This window comes from Scleropages formosus, chromosome 7 (assembly GCF_900964775.1).
Source record: "Scleropages formosus chromosome 7, fSclFor1.1, whole genome shotgun sequence".
Classification (NCBI taxonomy): domain Eukaryota; kingdom Metazoa; phylum Chordata; class Actinopteri; order Osteoglossiformes; family Osteoglossidae; genus Scleropages; species Scleropages formosus.
In genome coordinates, this window is record NC_041812.1 from 14,748,100 (window position 1) to 14,770,351 (window position 22,252).

Here is a 22,252-nt window from a genome sequence, read left to right on the forward strand (position 1 = left end):
ACTTGATCAACCAGCAGCTTCAGTAGGTTAAGGGATAACAGTGACTAGCAGCCCTCACTACCTGAGGAGGAGTGGTCATCGATGAGTAATTCTGAGTAGATAACCGCCAGCACTGATACGCTGCTAGAGAAAAGTCGCAACTGTCTTTGTAAGTCAAGATCTATAACTAGAGGCCCTGATAGGCAAAAGAGGTTCAGACTGTTGTAGGCAGCAGTGCAAAGATAACTTTAAGCAATGGGCATTGTAGGCAGGGAAAACGTGGTGCAGTAAGACACCACAGTGTGGACCTCTTCTTAATCGGCAAAAAAAAGCTGAACTGCAAAGACCAGTTAGACTCTAGGAGCAATATTTTTCCTCATGCGAACATCTACCAGTTATGAGCACTTAGTGTTCTGTTAGTATTATATTAAGACACACCATGCTGAAGAGTTCATTGACATTGAGCAAATCAAAATTTTATAAGATCTTTTCGGCAAATGAAAACTTCAGATATTTTTCTTCTAAAATGTTCCATTACTCTCTTTTAACATCTGTTTTTGATGCACTTTTTTGTTTATGTGTATGTTTGTAGGGGAAGAAAGTAAAGGCCTCAGAGAAAATGTCATATATCCTAAAATGATTACTGAAACAAATGACTGTGGTCTGTCCCTTCGGGGTTTACGTCATTCGCTGTTACTTTGGATAGATACAGCGGCTCACTGAAGGACGTGCTTGGTCTGTTTGCTTTCATGTTCGATCAGTACTGACGAGTAGACTCAGCAGGGCCCTCACTTCACTACCTGTCCTTCTGCAGCAAACAAAACTCATTCCTCAATGCTAGTAAAAAATTTTTTCATCGAAAGCAAGATAGAAAACATATCAAATACGTACAGCGCAGTTCATTTCCTGTGATAGGCTGATTTGGTTCATATACAGTATGTGGCATATGTGAAACGTTTTCACGATGAACATCGGAAGAGCTCTATTCTCATTTCTGCAGTTCAGGGACATCGACTGTATTCGTTTACGGGGAATGATCCAGTCCAATCCAATCCAGTCCAATCCAGTCTAATCCAGTCCAGTCCAATCCAGTCCGATCCAATCCAGTCCAATGCCTTTTGGTCTTTGGTGACATATTTTGTTGCTTTTGTAAATATCTAAGTCACAGGGATTTGAAAAAGGAATAAGTTTGAAGGGTGAAGGAACACAGGGAGTGTATAATATCAGTGTAAAGACTTGTGTATGACTTTGGATGGTTAAGGTTGTGGTTTTCTAAATAAAACAGGCATTGCCGTATAATGTTGTGTACTGTTGGATTCAAGATTCTACTGTATTTATCTCAAACAAACTAAACATATTGAGTCTGCAAACTGTTACAGCCACCGGACCCTATTAAATAACTTGGAACAATATGGGACCTGCATGTGTACAAATGTGCAAGCCAGGTGGGATAGATCAGCAGTTTTGCCACTTTCCATATGCCCCACATGTACGCTTACACATGGGTTGATGATGAGATACAGGTAGGGCCCTAGTGGGAATGTCATAGACTGGGAAATGAATTACATTCCACCAGTATGACAAGTTCTCTCTTGTAGCTCTTGAGAGACCTAATGTGAAACTCAACTTTCCCTTAAGGGCACTACCTCAGTTACCCATGTGTGGGCATGCAGATATGGGACCCATATGATCAAGTGACCAGCCTCAGCTGAGTTGCTGATTTGTTTCTACTGTTAGGACCACATGAACATCCAGCTCTGACAAGTGATTTAAAAAACATGTTTACTGTGCTGTACTTCTTTAAAAAATAAATTCATTTCGTGCTCAGCTGATTTTAACTGAGACCCAGTGGCGAGTCTTGACCCCTGAATGTCTTTTTTCCCTCTTTACTGAACCTATTGTACCAGAGGCAGTTAGAGCTAAACACCTCTGGGAATCGGACATGAATGTGCATATTCTTGTACGTGAGGCAAAAATAGTTAGAGAGTTCTAGTTAGAGCAGGGGATGTGGGATATGGCACTGTAGTCCATTCCCAGACATTGCAGACCAGCATATTTTTAGCCACAACTAAATCCTGCGGAATCTGTTTATCAAATAATAGTAAAGAGTATTTGGAAGTGGCAAGGGAACACAGGGTATATGTCATCTCCGAAACTGAATGTGACCGGACTGTGTTTCCAAGACTCAAGGTGGTCTTGCAGCACCTGCATCTTGAGGGCTCCAAGAAGCCTTAAGTGAAGTAAAGGCTAGTGTATTGTAGCATTGAAACACTTTCGCTACTGTGCTTGTGTCTGACCTATATGCACTGAAATAGAGTTCAGCGGGAGGCTGGAGAAACACTAAATATGTCTTTGGTGCAGCGATAACCAGGAAGGCTGCAGAACCACCACCGGCTGTCTGTCGTATTAGGGACTGTGTAAACATGCAAGATGTACCAAGCAAAGACAATACACAATAGGTCTTTATCAGCACTTATGCAAAGTAGTTGTTCACATACAGAAATGATTGCTTTAAATAAATCGTCAACCCAGATGGGGCGCGGTGGTGAAGCAGGATTGGCTGGGTCCTGCTCTGGTGGGTCTGGGGTTCAAGTCCCGCTTGGGGTGCCTTGTGACGGACTGGCGTCCCGTCCTGGGTGTGTCCCCTCCCCCTCCAGCCTTACGCCCTGTGTTGCCGGGTTAGGCTCCGGCACCCCGCGACCCTGCATGAGACAAGCGGTTTCAGACTGCGTGTGTAGATTGTCTACCTTTGTTAAACCTGCGTTGTTTCTATTGTTTAACAGGTCAGATTAATCACAATTTACCATTTATAATAACATTATTATATTTATGCTGTTATATTTTTCATAGACCCTTTTGATAGCATTTCTTGGATACAAAGGATACGAACTGAAACCATCATGTATAGTAGTGAAACATGTTTTTGGCTGCTTTTAGAAATTAAGGTAGAAAGGAATCAATGAGGTTGAAACAGATACCTGCATGACAAACTTTCTTAATTTGTTAATAAAGGAAAGAATTTTATTCAAATTAAATAATTGTGAAACACTGCTTTCAGAACTGTTCACTTTCCATTTAAGCATTTTATACCCATTGCAGGCTTATGCTTATCACTTCTGTACAGTTGCACTCTACTGTTATCAAAAGGGTCAGCATGTTAAGAGAGTTTGTAAGCCAAGTTCATCCACATTACATTTACATTTATTCATTTAGCAGATGCTTTTCTCCAAAGCGACGTACACTTCAGCGAAAATACAATTTGTGCGCTACGTTAGGAGAAAGAGAGACATAGTTGCAGACGTGATTCTTAAGTAGTTAGTTTGTTCTCTCCTTGAAAGAGAGCTCCAGATGTAAGGAGATGCTGGAATTAGTCCAGCGTTCCAGTTTAAACCCAGGAAGATCCGCAAGGCTTCGTCAAAGAATTTATTTATAGAGAGAGGGTCCTTCAGTGTTATTTTTAGATTATTCCACACTTTAAATGTGATTTTGATGCGAGTCCTACCTATCTGAGAGATTCTACCAAGTGGTCTGGTGGAGCTCCCATTCTTATCCTCTGCCTCTCTCAACTGGTTTCCTGCAGGGCTCAGTACTGGGTCCTGTGCTCTTCTTGATATACACCTCCTCCCTCGGCCCTGTCATTGCCTCCCGTGGATTCAAATACCACTGCTACGCTGACGATACCCAGCTCTTCCTCTCCTGTCCGTCTGGAGCATCAGACATTTTCGCACACATCGCTGCCTGCCTGTCGGACATCTCTGCATAGATGTCTGATCACCACCTCCAATTCAGCAAATTCTCCAAAACAGAGATTCTTCACCTCCCAGTTGGCCTGTCCTCCTGTCACAATCTCTTGATCAAACTGGACAACTCACTCATTTTGCCTACCTCATCAGCTGAGAGTCTGGGAGTGATGATTGATGATGATGATTGATGATTTCTCTCAGCACATCAAAGCCACAACCCGGTCCTGCAGATTAATCCTGCATAATATCCGCAGGATCCGTCCCTACCTCACAACTGACTCTGCCCAACTACTTGTCCAGGCCATGGTGACTTCCTATCTGGACTACTGCAACTCTCTCCTGTGTGGCCTTCCTGCTACTGCCATCAAACCTCTACAGCTGATACAGAATGCTGCTGCACGAGTTGCGTTTGACTTGCCAAAGCGTTCCCATGTATCTCTTATACTCGTTTCTCTGCACTGGCTTCTTATAGCTGCCCGGATCAAATTCAAGACCCTGGTTATTGTGTACCAATGTATCAATAGAACTGCTCCCAGCTATTTACAAACTTGATCAACCACTACACCCCAACCAGGCCACTTCGCTCGTCTACTTCTGCTCGCTTGGTGGTCCCGCGCACGAAAGGTAAAGGGCGGAGGTTCTTAGTCCTGGCTCCGTTGTGGTGGAATGACCTCCCCCTTTCACTCAGAACTGCTGGAACTCTGTCCGCATTTAAAAAGGGTCTGAAAACTCACCTCTTCCACACTCACTTTGCCCCTGATCTTTTAAGGTCATATAAGGTGTAAATGTTCATGCACCATAGGTTTATGATCATGCCCAGATAAGCCTTTGCACAGCCGCTACTCCTGTATTGTATGTAAATGTTTGTGTATCTTAAAAGTAATAAAAAAAAAATGTGTGTGTGTGTGATCATGAATCCCCTATTCTAAGTTTTCTACTCGTGTGATGAACATTGGCGCATATAGTGGAAAGAAACTAACTTAAGAATCACACGTCTGCAACTATGTCTCTCTTTCTCCTAATGTAATGCACACACTGTATCCTCTGAGATGTACATCGCTTTGGAGAAAAGTGTCTGCTAAATAATTAAATGTAAATGTAAATTTCAATCTCGTGTCTATTTTCACCTTAACAGCAGTATGTATTTTTCAGTCTTTCCATCGGTAACAATTAAATTTACTTTTCAAATTAAGGATGTCAGACATGATTATTGTGATTATTGTTGCCAGAAGAAAAGCTTCTAATTGAGAAAATCCGTTTTTCTGCAATGAAGTGGTAAAGTGAATCACATTAGCATAGGTTTTGGTACTCTTTTCGGTAGTTATTGTTTATTTCAAATAGTTATTATGAATCCGTGGACTGAGTGTCTCAGACATGGTGCTTGACAGACTGTGATCATGATGTGTTCTTTTGCCATGCAGGTGAGTGTCCTGACTACTCTGGAGCGGCGGTTTAACCTTCAGAGCGCGGATGTGGGTGTGATCGCCAGCAGCTTCGAGATAGGGAATCTGGCCTTCATCCTCTTCGTGAGCTACTTCGGGGCGCGAGCCCATCGGCCGCGCCTGATCGGCTGTGGTGGCATTGTGATGGCGCTGGGAGCCCTGCTGTCGGCACTGCCTGAGTTCCTGACCCACCAGTACAGGTACGAGGTGGGCGAGGTCTGGCACGTGGAGGAGAGCCGTGATGTGTGCTCCAACAACTCACGGACTGAGGCCAGAGACCTCGGTGCAGTGTGCGGGAACCGGACAAACACCAACATGATGTACTTGTTGCTGATTGGGGCCCAGGTGCTGCTGGGGATCGGGGCCACCCCAGTGCAGCCACTGGGTGTGTCCTACATTGATGACCATGTCCGCAGGAAGGACTCATCCCTGTATATAGGTGAGTATGTCAAGCACATTTCCTGGAGCTCTCTTTGGTTTTCCCTGGCACTCTTATTTTTTGCCCCTATAAGCTTTATTTGTAGTTCCTTTGTCCTTGAGGTAATCCTGATTCAGTACCTGTGTTATCCATATCATACTCCTTGTGTTAGTCAATTTATCCTTGCGTTAGCCTTTGCTTTAGTTCTTATGTTACCCCAGTCACGATGTACATTTTTATGTGCAACAAATGATTGTACTGAGAACATCCATTTCTATCAAAGTGAATATTTGTGTGTCCTTTAATCTTCATGAATGTGCATAAATAGCTTCCAAGTAGTCATTTTTGTACTGAATTGGATGGTTATTTGCTCCGGAATAAGGAACCCTGAGGGCAACCTTAACAGTAAGATTCAGCAAGATCATTAGCCAGGTCATTAGCAGTATCTAGCAGTATCTGCCAGTCTCTATACACTCATGTCTCCAGCTCAGCTCTGCTCACTCTGCCTCCACATCAGCGTGCTCTTAATGTGCAATGCACATCACACACAGTAGTTGCACGAACACATCTCTGCTTTCGAGTGCTAAAAACAAGGAGATAGCTGTTTCATTAATTATTTTTATATTAGCTGATAAGGTCTGAATTAAGGGTGGGGTCAAAGGGAGGGTCAAAGTCAAAATGTTTGAGAAGATAAAAAATAGCAGAGAGGATAATCTCTTCTTGCTCTCTGTGGTTTGAGTCATGGCTCTCTGGTTGTCTGTTGGCACTAGAATGCATCACAAGGCATTCAAAAGACATGCAAAACAGAAATGGGCGATTATTGTTGTGGGAGATGCTCTATGATCTAGCATGTAGCTCTTGCTCTTTTTATTATTCAAGTGTTCATTTCTTTGTTCATACTAACTTGGGCCAGAAAGGCTAGGTTTTGAAAGGCTTGCTGAATTATTTACCATGTTTTTTCCACACCTTTATGGTATTATAGTCCTCACTTCACCATGGACTCATGAATACATCTTTATGATTTATCTTTTTGGCCTATAATCATTCCAGGCCCTCTGGGGGAAACTGCAAAGAGGACGTTGGTCCCAGGGTTGAGTTGAGAGCTGGCACCAGAGCCGGACAAAGAATTTAGTGACGTCCGTATGCTGTGGTATCTGCGGTGTACCAACAAGTGAGGAGCAACAGTAAAGTGCATTTTATGAGAGCCAGCGTATGCTAGCTATTGGGTTCACCTTCCCTCGCTCTGGTGTTTCTCAAAGACTGTGGCCCAGTGTCTTCTGTACCTCTGCTTTATCTCCATGCAAAGACAGTGTGTTCAGATGCTCTCTTATTTGCGTCTGCTATAATCTGTCTTCTTCATGTCATATGCACTGACCCTCTTGTTTTTTTGATCAGTTCTTCACCTGCTTGTTTTCTTGTTTTGGTGAGGACAAGTTTGGCTTCCTGTTTAGATGTATATCACACACTGAGTCAACACATGTTGAAGGAGCAACTACCCCATGATGCCATTTAAATTCTAAAACACAATAGATAGGCTCCTGTAAAATCTTGTACTTTGGACAACTGTACAATAAAAATAACACGTTTCATGCGTTGTGTTTCTTCGGCGGGCCGCTGCGTTCAGCTGTCCTACTACATTGCCGTTTCTTGGTACTGTGCTAGCTGAAGGCTTGAGTATTGTTGGATGATAGACTATTATTGTGTTATAGAATGGCTGAAGAAAATGACAGGACAACTTTAAGTACATGCAGTGCTATTCAAAGTGCAAATGCTGTAATACATTGTCTTCTGCTTTCATAATTTCAAAAAAGAATGGCAGTTTCATATAAGCCATTGTTTGTAATGTGTTCCACTACATTTGAGTTAGTCTAGTTGAACAGTTATTAACTTTGTATGCTCAGCTCAGTAAAAAAAAAAAAGAATAAGGACTTCACACCCAGGAGCACTTAGAAACATTCATGCTAATGCCACCAGAGATTCTTATGTCCTTGGACAATGATGCGGTGACATACAAGTTGGCAGAGACCAGGGACCTACTGAGGGGACCACCTATATTTTAATTTGGGGCAGTCTTTTCTCAGATTTTCCCGAGAAGCAGTGGGAGCTCAGATAAGATTCCACATATAATTTTAGGCTATGATCTTCAGAAACTAAAATGGTTTACAATTACCCATTTTTCATGATTGTTGTTTGTTTTTTTTTGTACTATACTGTTTAATTTGCAACCTGGAATATCCTGTTTGGTTGGTGTTTGATGGCTTGACAGCTGTATTAGTTATAGTGTTTCACTGTTCAGTACTGCTGAGTGCTGGTCTGCAGTATCTAACTCCTGGGCTGAAAGTGAGTCGTATGCTGTCTGTAAACCTTCCTCCCACAGGATTGTCAGCTCTATCATTATGACTGCTGTAACTGTTGCAAACCATACAACAACACAGTCTGGCCTTGGAGGGATTGTCGTGATTTTGTTGGGGAACTGGAGTTGTCAGTTCAGGTCTGATATTGTTCTGATTCATGATTCTAGGAACAAACATTGTTTTATTCCCCCTCTGCCCAACGTTATCCCTCCTTGTTTGACAAAGTGGTTAATCTTTGTTTGGCCGATCCTTGTTTGCTTCCACTCTGCTTGGCTCCAGGATCTCCGCTAGCTTCCACAGGACTTGATCGTACCGCCACCTGTACCAGACTTGTGACAGCGTAGTTCAGCAGCTAGATAGGATGTACTGTAGGCTTGTGTTCAAGGCATTGCAGAGGGGACACTTCTTGTCAGAGCCGTATCTCTGGCACAGGTTTTTGGGCCTTGGGATGGGGTTGAAGGTGGACCTGTTGAGGAAGCCAACTCTGTGGTATATTCCCAATTTCATGCCTCCACATGTTTCCCAGCAGCCTTTCTCATGCTGCCTGCCAGCCTTGATTTAATAGTGCACCGTTTCACTGGGTACACTGTGGCGAGTTGACAACTTCTGAGACCACCATCTATTTCCTCTCCTTCTGGAATTTGAGGACCATAGTGTGGGTACCAGTGTCAAGCAGTGACTGAAGTATAGCAACTACTGGAAAGTCAGTAGCTGGGCCCACTAAGGACACTACGGTCCTCTGGAAGCTGAGGACCATACTGTTTGCTCAGTGTCAAGCAGCAACTTGAATATAGCAACTAGGAGCTGTAACTAGGTGTATATATTTAGGTGATACGGTGACCAGCATGGTTAGCAGGTGTAGGTATCAGTGTTTGTGTGATGTCCCATATATGGAATTGTGTTATGCGCCGTAGTGAAGTGTTCACGTCTTTTGTATGTGCACATATTCTGGTTCTATGTGTTTTGGTTCTTTCTTTATTCTTACTGAAGCAACACAGGGTAAGTTCCTTGCTCAATTGTACCTCAGCACAAGTGCGGATTTGGAAAAGGGACCTTCAAATCGTAAGGCAACAAGCCAGAACACTGCACTGCCTGGTGCCCCAGTTTACCATGGTTTGATAATTAGAGAGCTATTACCTGAGCAGATTTGGCAATGTCATTAAAGAGCATGCTGCCTCCTTTTAAATTTGATAATGAACAGATTGTGACTAGTCGCCTGTCTTTCCCCACCTTTGATGCGAAGAGGGTGCAATCTATGTGACTACAGGGCTCACAGCATATGGAGAGAGAGCAAACAGTTACATACGTGGGTAGAGTTGTATCCATGTGCTCAAAGTAGCTTTGTTTGAGTTCCTCTCCCATTGTACTCCTTAAGCAAGGTACTTTCCCTGAATTACTCCAGTAAAAATTACCCACTGTATAAGTGTGTAAATCACTGTAAGTTGCTTGGTATAAAAACCTAACACTGGAAATCATTTTGGGGAGAAGAGTCAACTAAATGACTATGTTGACACTCTCACTTTGACCAGACCTACTAACCTTGTTGAAAGTGACATATTTCACTGAGTTGAAAGCTTTCTGTGGGTTTTTGCTGAAGTTTATCAAAGCATGTCTGTTTAGTCTGAATAACAGTTACACAGAGACACTAGGTTTACCATGGATGGTGAAAGAATAACACCATGACAGGGGTAACTTCTTACAACCTACAACTTGTGAAATATGAAAACTAAATATGTTCTTTCTCATGAGGGGTAGAATGAAATTCTCTCATTTAGTAGTCATTTTGTATATATATTTTGATAGCAATTTCTTTTTTCCATAGTCCTGAGTGGAAAAGTATGACTTTTTAAAAAGTGATTGAGGAAAAGACAACCTCATTGAAGTGCACACAGTAGGTAGGAGCCAGATTTCAATTACAGCCTAGCAAGCTAGAGCACCACTGCAGAAGCCATGGGGTTGTGCTTCAGAGATATGAAGGAGGGAGGGCTGTTGGCCAGAAAACAAGCAGCGTGATGCAGAGAACAATGTTGTATTGAGGAGGTCTTGCTCTCAGCTGATCGTCTTAAGCCCCACACTTTAGCCATGTCATGTGCACTAGGCCTGTATGAAAAGAAGATTGTTCCAGTCTCCCTGAGATTTTCACTCAAACATTATAATGTTTTATTGGTAATTATTGATTGCATTTAGCTCGTACCTGTGAGGTAATGTGTAAAGACAATGTAAGACATTTTTTTGTCAGTAGACGTGTCATTTTTGTCCATTATTACGCCACTGCTGTTCCTACATTTTGAAATAAGTTTGTGAAATCTTTTTTGAAGAGTGCCAGAATTGTACTGTAGTTTTTTTCTTTGAAACCTCATGCCAAACACTGTCCTTTTTGATGTAAATATCTAAATTTCTGTAATGGAAAAAAAAACACTCTTTCATCATTGTGGAAAGATGTGTCTCTGGTTTCTGTGCCCACCTGATTTTGAGAACAGCCTTTTTCAATTCTTTTTTCAGTATTGTCACAACACAACATAGATTATCCTCTCTCCTAGAGTGACATAACATAGTAGTAATCTTGTCTGTACTTCTATACAGTATATGACTATCTGTATCAATATATGATTATCAAATGTACTATGTATATGTTTAATTTAGCAGATGGAACTATTCTGCAGTCACAGTGTTTATTATTAAATGAAAGTCATTATCTCTGTCTTCTACTGAGAGAAAGATTTTTTTTACCATAATTACAGTTTATTCTACATCATTGCTTTTGTGTGACAGGTGGGGGTCATGTTATTGTGTCAAATTAGTTTAAGAATTGTCCTTTTGATGAGCATTATTAATTAATTAACTTAGCGTGTTTAAAAACTATATTGTCTATCCAGAGAGCTTATTTTGATGCAGGTGAATGAATTTTGAGAAGCATAACATCTCATAATACTTAGCAGTAGAATTTAATGGATAGCAATTTTATTTCCCTTTTTTAAGAATATGACTCAACATCTAGTCTGACACAGGCCACTCCATGCAGGCCAAAGCAAGAGAAAACAGTTGTTGCAGTAAGTAGACCGCTATAAGGAGATGGTTCTGCTGGCAAATCTCTAGCAACAACATGTGTAAGGTTTCTTGCCAGTGGGAGAACTGCTACTGTTAACCGGTCTGAGTAACTGTCAGGCGCTCAGAACGACTGTTTCTGGTGGAGGGAGTGGGATCTGGAGGCTGCCACTGCTCTACAAAGTTCTTAATATTTCTAATTCTGGTGTAGACAGTACATTTGATAGTCTGGTCCAGGCTACGGCAGAAAGAAGAGCAGAAATGCAATTCTCAAAGCACGATGAGTTTATGGAGTGGTTAGAAGATCAAGAGAGAAGTAGAACTGGAAGAGATTTGTTTTCAGACCCTTTTTGAATGTGGAACTGCTTTCAGTAGTTCAGAGGGAGAGGGGGAGCTCATTCTGAAACTACAGAGACACAAACGTGAGCGTGCATTTATCTGTCAACAGCCTGTTGCAGGATACTAATGATGCTAATAAGAGAAGGGTGATAAGGAAAATGATGGTGGCAGGTGTCATTCTCAACAGAATTCTTCACAGTTAACAGCATCCCGAATGGACGTTGGGAGTCTTCCAGGTAGGGAGGAGCAGTTTTCCAGCTCAGATGAAGTGCACAACTTTGTGAACAAGATTAGGGATCAGGAGTTAGTGTGGGAAGCCCTGCAGTTCTCAATAACCAATGTTGCAAAAGCATTTATCTTCTCTAGTGCTGCATATGACTTTTATCAGGCATCTGGGAAGAGTTGTGACTATGTTACTGGATGTTTGAAGAATTAAGACTGGGGTTTGCAGATGGCCTTCTGTGTTTCTGCCAGTATTTTGTCACCTACATTTTAGAGAGTCACTGTTTCGTAATGTGAGTATTTCTTCAGGCAATAAACACAATGCAGTCGTTCCATTTTGTACATCTAAATTCAAGCACTCGTTTGAGTCATGTAGCCAAATATCTCCAGAGATGCCAGGTCAGGCAGCAAGGTCTGCTTTCCAGCAGCCTATGTTCTTTCACAGTCCACTTCTAACTGTGGTACATCCCCAAAGAATGGGTGTGATTAGAGAGGACCTTAGAGCCGGCCACCATGGTGTAAACACACAGATTACAAGCCTGCTCCAGGCAAATAGGGAGGCATGTTTTAAAGGGCTATTCTATAAAAATTCACTTCCCTTTGTTTTTCCCTTTCTTTACCGTGTTGGGAATCTACACCAAGTTAGGCTTGTTAATTAGCCCACGCTTTTGGGTTGTTGTAATTAGCAGTTTCAAGCAATTACCAGAGAGGTTTGTGGTACTGGCATAAAGCATGCTATATTATACATTCATACACACACACATATTTATAAGGAAGTTAAAATTATTAAGTTAAATTATTCCAGAAGCACGTCCCGTCCTGGGTGTGTCCCCTCCCCCTCCAGCCTTACGCCCTGAGTTGCCGGGTTAGGCTCCGGTTCCCCGTGACCCCGTCTGGGACAAGTGGTTCTGGAAATGAAAAATTCCAGAAGCAGGGGGCGTGGTGGTGCAGTGGGTTGGACCAGGTCCTGCTCTCCAGCGGGTCTGGGGTTCGAGTCCCGTTTGGGGTGCCTTGCGGCGGACTGGTATCCCGTCCTGGGTGTGTCCCCTCCCCCTCCGGCCTTATGCCCTGTGTTGCCGGGTAGGCTCCGGTTCCCTGTGACCCCTTATGGGACAAGCGGTTCTGCAAATGTGTGTGTGTGTGTGTGTGTGTGTGTGTATTCCAGAAGCTAAAAATATGAATAGTTCAATGACAGATGCAAGCCAAAAGAAGGTTGTTAACACAAAAAAAAGATCTGCCTACATATTTTATGACACCTTGTCTGATTTGTTGCACAGATCGCAGTGCTGTTGCTCTTTATCACGTTTAGCATTCTGAAGTTGGGCAGAGGTAAAGGGTTAATTGCCTTGTCCATTCTCATTAAGTAGCAAGTTTTTTCCAGTAACTGAACCTCTTAAAACAAAAAGTCTAACCAGGATAAAAAGCATGTTGTTATTTGTAAATAGATAAACAAATATAATAACAGTCAAAAGTATAGGTACATCTAGGCAAGCTGGGCAATGAGACAAACTAAACAGTACAGTGAAAGCAGAGCACCCACATTTCTAGTCTAGTCAAGTTTATTTCTGTAGCACATTTTCAAACACAATGGTCATTCAGAGTGCTTTATTTATAACAGGAAAGCCAGTGCAGGGATCTAAGAGCTGGAGTAATGTACTCTCTCCTCTTGGTATTTCTTAAGATTGGTTTTCTCTTCTCCTTTTGGATTTCTATGAATTGTTACTGAAGAGACTGGAAGGCATAGGGTCATATCCTACTGAAACTGGTCTGTTTAGACAAAAAACGAGTGTTCAGCAAACTTACTGTAGCTTTTGACTGGTACTGTATATGATGGCACAGCTGTAAGAGTAAAACAAAGTTACATTCCATTGCCTGCTTCCGTTTTGAGCCCCTGGTTGTGTGCTGTTGTCTACTGGCTATGCCTGTGGTGATGTAAATGGACATGACTAAATGACAAATATGGCAGTAAATGTGTTATGTGAACAAGTAATGTATATTAACACTTGACACAGCTGGGTTATGGCTGTGGTTCAGGGCTCCTCAGCAGGTCCAGAAGATAAAGGATAGCCACCCTCCTGAACTCAACCGTGCTGCTTGTTCAAAAAGGGTCATCAGAAGTGAAGAGAATATGACGTCAGGTCCACCGTCCCTTACTTCTCCCACATCTGCAATCCCCAAGGCTATAATAAGCACATGGCTGCATAAACTTTATTGCCTATCTGGGTCAGACCCTGTCAATGCTGATTAAAAAGAGGAATTTCTTTCCTTTATGTGTGATCATAAAAAAACACCAGTTGGTTGTTGCTAGGGAAACATGTGTTTGTCTTCCTGGTAGTACTATTGGTTTCAGATGCTAAATCGTTCCCATTGTGTTGTACACTAGTATCCGTGAGCCATTGTCTAAGTACTCTTTGTTCCCATACTAACTCAGCTATGATTTGGACCACTGTGGAAGATTTCCTAGTTCTACGTATGCAGATTAATAGTTTGTAACTGAAAGTACATTTTATAAAGGCATATATCTTCTGTCTCTCAGTTGATGTCACTACTGTAAGCAAAGAGGCTGTTTGCTATTACTGGATAAATAGCCATTTCAGGCAAAGACATTGACTATGTCAGAATGCTCCACAGAACCACACTAACACCAATTACAGTGGTGCTTCATACTTGCTAGAGCTCACTGATTGACTGGGACTGAACTTTATGGCTAGCTATGGGACTGAAGAGTTTTTTTTAAGTCTTCATTTTTCTCACTTATTAAAATATTAATTTCCCTATGCTTCTTGTGCATGGCAACCTACACTGCATGAAGTGAACAAGGCCAAGCCGCCTGGTTTACTGTTAACAATGCTGTTACTGATGTCGTCATTATTAACCCTATCAGGGCCAAATTAATACTAGCAGTAGGAAAAATCTGTCCCAGTTGATGCTAATTTCCAACATCTGCCTGGAGAGGGTTAATAAACTCACACCCCTCACTTTACTAATACAAGACAGACAGGAAGTCTGTTTGTTTTTGTTTGTAAGACCAAAGTCCCTTTTACCACTGAGTCACAATCAATGAAAGCTTAATAATACAGGTGTTCCTCAGTTTAGTTGGTGGTTAGATTTTTTAACATTTGCATTTATTTAGCAAATTCTTTTTGCCAAAAGTGCATTACAGCAACAGTCAGAGAGATCTGGATGCATACGTGCCATTGTAGAAATGGTCAGTTTGTTCTGCACTACCTTAAAAACCAGCATACCACAAGTAGCTGCATAGTGTTTTTTTTAAGATGATAATGTAGTACACGTTTATCGCAGACATAAGAGATCTGGGGAGAAGGGATTCCGAAGGCGATGTGTTTCGAGAGCCTTGTTCAATGTTGAGATTCCTTCAGCAGGTCTGGGGGGGGGGGGGGTCATTCTACCACACTGAAGCCAAAACCAGAATCTTTTCTGTTTTTGATTTTGAACCTCTTGTGCATGGGACCACCAAGCAGCCAGAAGTGGAAGACTGCAGTAGTAGCAAGTGATCAGGTCTTGTAGGTATCATGAAGGAGCTCTATCTAAGGTCGTGTAGGCCTTAACCAGAGTCTTGAATTTGATGTGTGCAGCTACAGGAAGCTAATTGAGAGAGATAACAAGAGCAGATACAGGGACACACTTTGCTAACTCAAACACAACTCATACAGCAGCATTTTGTATCAGCTGGAGAGGGTTGATGGCAGAGACAAGAAGACAGGACATGAGAGTTGCATTAATCCAGGGGAGATTATCACCACAGCCTGGACCAGAAGTTGCAGAGAGTTCTTTGTAAGGTAATGGTGCATGCTGTTGATTTTATATATATATATATATATATATATATATCTATGTGTATGTGTATATATATATGCTGTTACTATCCATAGAGTTTTCGTGGCAGGGTACAGAAGTAGATTGCCAGGCCTTTCTTCTGAACAGTTAATGTTGGTGTTGTTGCTGTTGTCACTGAAAAGTGATCCTCCGCTGTCAACACTGGCCCATTCTGCTAATATTCAAAGTGGAACAGATCAGGAAGATGGAGAGGTAGAATAAAATATTCCCACTTGGGATAGATGAGCAGACCTGTGCCTCCACCCCTGCCAGAGGGATGAGGGGTGTCAGTGAAGGAGTAGTTGGTACAGAGTGTTGCAGGTATAAATGTATTTTCTGAGGTGATTCAAGTTTCTGTCACAACCAGGAGTCGACTGGGAGGTGGAAGGCGTAGGCTGAGATAAAGTCAGACTTCGTCACAAGAGACTCGCAGTTACGGAGGCCAATGGAGTAACTCAACGAGGATGGACAGTAGTAGATAGAGGGCAATGTACCAAGTTCCTGTTGTAATGCAAGCATCTGGGTCTGTGATGACAGTGATGGTGCTTGGCTGGGCTGCTGTAGACAAATGAATTTATTCTGTTCTGTAATGTTGATTAATATCAAATATATTCGCTGCATGATACCTCGTAGAACACGATCTGGACAATAGAACTCGCGTAATAGCCGACTGTGACCACTGAGGAAAGGACTTGAACTGAGGCAATCCCACACTCCTGTTCCATCTGAGTGTGTTTTCTGTAGCACTGTGGTCCTGGAGGAATGTTGTTTCATTTGACTGTATACTGTACCAGCTATATGTGATTAAAATGACAATAAAGCTCCTTTGCCATCTGATGACTGGATGTAATAACAGGTTTCACTCTGCAACAGACATAAATTTAAGAAAATGAATAAGAAAATGTAACTAAAAATAAATGTTTGAATCTTCAAAAAGTCATAACACAAGCAATTGTAACAGAAGGAGCCACTATTACTTTTAGTACCGCATTAATTGAGCAAAGCCAGAGCCATTTCTGAGTTTGGATACTGTGTTTGGATTGCCATATTGCTGTATTTAATCAGCTCTATTAATTAATCTCTCACCAGCTGCAACAGGATAGATAATTGAAGAAATGCACATGCAATTATGCGAATGTCACTGGTCAGCATATGAAAAAAAAATTAGTACGTGTGTTGGTACGCTGGGGTTCCTAGACATCCAGTTAATTGTCAGAAAAAAAAAATATGGCTGGTCATGCTTCAGTATTCAAAAGTGAATTGGACACATCCCTTCCTGTTAAAATTTGACTGTTAGGACATTGGAGCATGTAGGTAAGTATGCATAGAGCTGTTAAAGCTTCAACAGTCATGGCACATTTGGAGAAGCGCTCTTCAAAAACTAGGACATGCAGCATACACTTTCACCGTGGGGTGAAACCTGTGGATGACCTTTTTCTTCTGTGGAGATATTGTGCAGTAGTTGCAAGCAATGGGCCTGTGGTTTTAAAAGTGGCTGCTTAGGGTGGAAGTGTATGAAGGAGCCTCCATAAATCTAACTGCTATCAACAGACGGTTCACAGCTAAGTGGTCTGAGAAGAGCCTGAGAAAGTTGGTCTTCCCGTTTAAAGTGTGACATTTTCTTCTCTGCAAGGAGGAGCTATTGGTCACCACAACTGAGAACTGTGTGCCCTGACAACACCTCTCACTGACACAGCTGTAAAAGTGCTACCTTAACAGGGACCATTCTCTGCATGTGGTGGGGTTACATCAAAACAATGTTCCAAAGATCCATCTGAAACAGCAAGACCCAAACGTGATGTAGAATTTTAGCTAATATTCCAACATAAATGCTTTTTTAAAAATATCAATATGAGTCTAGTTTGTAGGCACATAGTCTGCTTTATTAAAGGACTTGATTCTGGCTTCTGTGCATAGCTACGGTAAATGTAGTGTGTTTGATCTGTAACCAAGGTAAACATTGAAACCACCATGGAAAGACTTTTTTCAGTTTACATGCAAAATCATCACTGCTATCATTTGCCCGTAAATTAATTGTTTGATCTTGGTTTCCTGACGATGGTTTCCTGAGCGGTTGAGTCATCACACCCTTGTTGCTATAAACTGTCAACAGCTCCATCACTACGGAAATACTGATGAGCACAGAATACAGAACCCAAATTTGGCTAACAGCTGATTGGTTAACAAACGGATGATGGAAATACTGAACTAATATTGTTGGCAAGATTCATTTATTCCTAAGACAGATGATTAAACAACCTTAAGTTACATGATAATTTTTTTGCACATTTCACTGCTTTAAAATCCCTTTTTTCTCCCAAACAGAGTTACTTGCCCTTAAAAAAGAGAAGGAAGCATGTAATTAGGGATGACATTTTAGACTTCCTAGTTCAACAAATCCTCTTCAGTGGAAGTGACAGTGTTTAAATCAATGTCCTCACTTTTGTTCAGCCTTTTGTTCCCTGAGTTTGAGAGGGTGTTTTGAGAGGAATAGAACAGGGCTCCTCTTTTAGCGTGCTTGTTGGCCAGTTGTGTTTTTGCACGTGAATAATTTCTTCACAGCCAACTTATGATGTCAAAGCAGTTATTTTTAATTTGAGGCTACAGTTTGTGGAACACAGTGCAAGCAACATTTGTGGACACTAGCCTTACTCTTGCATTGTAGGTCTTCAGGGACCATGTTTGAGATGCAGGTCCAAAGACCATAGATTGTAGATGAGGAGCTGCTCCTCATCATTGATATGCTCTTGGCTATGAGTGTTCACAATATCATTGACTGTTAGTGTCGCCCACCCATGTCATTGGCTAATAGTGTGACCATTAAGGATCATTACTTTAATTTTCATAAACTTGTATTATTCTCATATTATAATATTATGAAAGCTTTTGCATGCTTTTCAGATACTCTGTCAAGAAAAAGTGATCTGCCTGTTGCTAGAAGTTTAATATATTGACACAGTAACTTAGAACGTGTTAAACAGTCTCTCACACACGTAGACTGAGATTCTACCGCTATTTCCATGTTTCTTATTTCCATGAGTCCCAGGGGTGATCAGTGCATAAGAGAGAGAACTTGCAACCTGATGGATTCTGTCACAACCACGATAGATTCTTACTGTACACACCACCATCTTTAGTTTTCTGTTAGTGGGTTTCTGGTGTCAACACAGAGCTAAGCATAGCTTTTGACTGTTTTTGTTGGTGCAGGGCTTCTGGCTTGAAGCACAAAGAGCACAGTCATTGGGAGAGACATTGCTGCCTGGAGGGAGACATGGAAGCTCTAGAATAGATGGCTCCAGGAGGTGGGATTGAACAGTGAGACACTCCAGTAGGTGGAGGTGCTTTGATAGTAGACGTTAAATGTAAGGGGGAATGTGGAGGCAAGGCTGAAGACATTAAGATTAGGGAAGATATATAGAGGGTAGAAGGAAGGCATTGAATCTAGTGTTAAATATTGACACTTAAGGCAGGGTAATGGAGATTAGGAGGGGATGTTGAAGCTGATCATGGATATTGAGAGCCAGAAATAGGCCAGCTCAGCCTGCAAAATGGTACAGCACCATTCCCCATTTCTCACTGCCCAGCCAGGTGGTGGTCATTCAGTCTCCAAAAACACGTTAGCACCACTATTCAAATGCTCATAACCCATCTTGGTAGCAAGGGATTTGGGACCACATACTGCAGCCACATTTGTGCTCCTGCAGACAATTTGGTTTGATTACTGCAGTGCCATCTGGATGTCTCTGTGCAGACCTTCATCCAAAGAGAACATCATTCCACATTTTAACAGAATTGCTTTGAGTGGGCTGTGACGGATACGATAATTACTCCCATATTGGCAGTTGTTCCAATTAAGCTGCCTCACATACTAAGCGGGCATTTAAGCAGAAACACAAGGATAATATAACTGCTCTGTCACACTAATCTATTCCGTCAGTAATTCTTAGAACGAGCCAGTCAGATTTCTTCATTTCTAACTGGATATCAAAAGGAAAAGAGTGACAGTATGATAGATCTCTAATGCTTTTGATATCCATTTTGACAGCTTGTCCTAATCAAGAGTCTTGAATTTTTGAAAGAGTACATGGAAAATGGAAGAAAACAAAACTAAACCAAATACAAAACGGCTTACCACTCTGTAATATGCTGTCACACTGGAACATTTAAAATTCTCATTTAATTTTAGATTGTTTAACCAACAATATAATGATTTTAATATCAACTTGATCCTCAACTTACATACACACAGGTGGGACTGGAAGTTTGTCTGTATTTCCAAAGTCACTTTTACCACAATCCATAAACGCATAATGCATACATCCCTGCAGTTATCAAGTTAAGTTCAGTAAAAACTTCAGGCAAAGCTTTAATAAATAAAAAATACTTTGTAACACTGCCATTTATTATCAGAATCAGAATCAGAATGGGCTTTATTGCCAAGTATGTTCACACATACAAGGAATTTGGAACAGAATCCATCAGAATCCATCAGGTTGCAAATTCCAGGAATTCAATAACCTCTTGCACAACACAGGGTACAAGATATACCCTGGATGTGATTCCCCTACATTACAGTGTAAGGATTTTATTATTAAGTTAACTTAAGGGGGTTGCAGTGGTGCAGTGGCACAGTGGGTTGGACTGGGTCCTACTCTCCCCTGGGTCTGGGGTTCAAGTCCTGCTGGGGGTGCCTTGTGATGGACTGGCATCCCATCCTGGGTGTGTCCCCTCCCCCTCCAGCCTTACACCCTGTGTTGCTGGGTTAGGCTCTGGCTCCCTGTGACCCCTCTATGGGACAAGCTGTTTCAGATAGTGTGTGTGTAAGTTAACTTAAAGATACACTAAAATTAAAACTTGTTTAAAATTACTGAAAATAAAAATGCATTAACTCCACAAGTACCCACTCCATGCTGTTATTTGATTCATCATATAAGCATGTTCCTTGTCAACTTTGGGACATTTTCAAACATCCTTATTATCTATACAGTCAAAAAATTTAAAGAAACAGATATCCTTTTATTTATATACAGGTACGATTATATATATACTTGGATATAACTATAGTAAATAAAATAACTGTAAAACTTCTTATTTCCACTGTGAGGGTATGGATGACAGACAGAGACAGCAGTGAAGAATTGAAGTAGTTGGACCAAAAAGGTTTATTTTTCTTTACTTAAAAGATGTTCATCAAAACACATTGGTAGTGCCCAAGGACTCCCACCTAGAAATACCCCAAATGGTTCACTCCATCTGGTTTGCAACACACACACACACTTTCCGAACCGCTTGTCCCATACGGGGCCACGGGGAACCAGAGCCTACCCGGTAACACAGGGCGTAAGGCCAGAGGGGGAGAGGACACACCCAGGACGGGACACCAGTCCGCTCCAAGGCACCCCAAGTGGGACTCAAACCCCAGACCCACTGGAGAGCAGGACCCAGTCCAACCCACTGCACCACCGCGCCCCCGGTTTGCAATACAAGGTACCAAAACACCACAGAATGCCCAACAGCCGAATGGTAAGCAAAAGGATTACAGAAATGATTTTTGAAAATAAATGTATTTACTTTTAACAACCAAATGCATATACTTGCCATACTTTTATTAAAAAAAAAATGTTCATGTTAATGACAAACAAACAGATACTGGTAGGCTTTTCCCGGCACCCAATCTAGTTCAAACAAAAAATGTTAAGTGGAATACTGGACCAAAACAAGCAGTGTAGCAGCACAGGGTAAAATGCATGTGAATAAGCAACAAGAGCAACAAGGTTCAGCACTTCATTGATGGTATTTTGCCAGCATCTTACTGATTCCTTGCTACCAACACGCCTGTCACAGCTCAGTATGTGACATCCACATTTTTTATTAACTTCATATTACATGAAAATTAAAACTATTCTGGTATGTTATGAACATTCAGGTTACAGATTTTTGGACACACACATTTTCTGAACCGCTTGTCCCGTATGGGGAACCAGAGCCCACCCGGCAACACAGGGCGTAAGGCCGGAGGGGGAGGGGACACACCCAGGACGGGACGCCAGTCCGTCGCAAGGTACCCCAAGCGGGACTCGAACCCCAGACCCACCAGAAAGCAGGACCTGGTTCAACCCACTGCGCCACCGCACCCCCTGATTTTTGGATATTTATTCTTAATTGCCTTTTGTTCACTGTTCTGTGTTCTGAAATACCTGCTGAGGAGTGAAAATGACCAGTGTTTCTACTTGGCGCTATGAGCTGTCGGCAAAATGCACTGAGGCATGAGAGAAACCCCAAAAGGAGCTCGGGACTGCCTTCATTCCACAAATGTCCACCAGTGTTTAGTGTGTACAGTTTGTGTCTGGTGATCCTGAATTTGGTGATCAGTAAAAAGATGAGCGACACTGGGCATCATTATGAACAACTATCAGCACTGAATATCAGTTTATAGAGAAAATGCATTTTTAACTCCTTAAATTACGTTTTAAATTACTTTCAGTTTACTGTGGTGCAAACTTGATTTTAATAAAAGCCTTGCAGTGTATTTTTAGAGTATTATCTCATAGATTAACAGAAACCACCGAGTGAATAAATAGAGGTACATGTCTATTATTACACTTCTTTTATTGTATAGACTAGGGGGATGGTGGCGCAGCGAGTTTGGCCTGTGACTAGTGAGTCTGGGGTTCAAGTCCCACTTGGGGTGCCCTGTAATGGACTGGCATCCCATCCTGGGTGTGTCCTCCGGCCTTGCGCCCTCCGGTGCTGGGCTAGGCTCCGGCCCACCGCAACCCCGCTCGGGACAAGCGGCTTCAGACAGTATGTGTGTGATTGTATAGAGGAAAGTGATAGTGACCAGAGAGGCAAATATTGACACCTAGTTTATAT

At 41.9% G+C, this 22,252-nt stretch overlaps 1 protein-coding gene across 1 annotated transcript in view; it reads left to right on the forward strand.

Annotated features, from left to right (window-relative positions):
• The window catches only part of LOC108926610 (solute carrier organic anion transporter family member 3A1-like), a 39,077-nt gene that overhangs the window by 4,827 nt on the left and 11,998 nt on the right, over positions 1-22,252 (forward strand). The window contains exon 2 of the mRNA XM_018739397.2: positions 5,144-5,603. Within this exon, the coding sequence (XP_018594913.1) occupies positions 5,144-5,603 (460 nt within the window). The remainder of the gene's footprint in view (positions 1-5,143; positions 5,604-22,252) is intronic.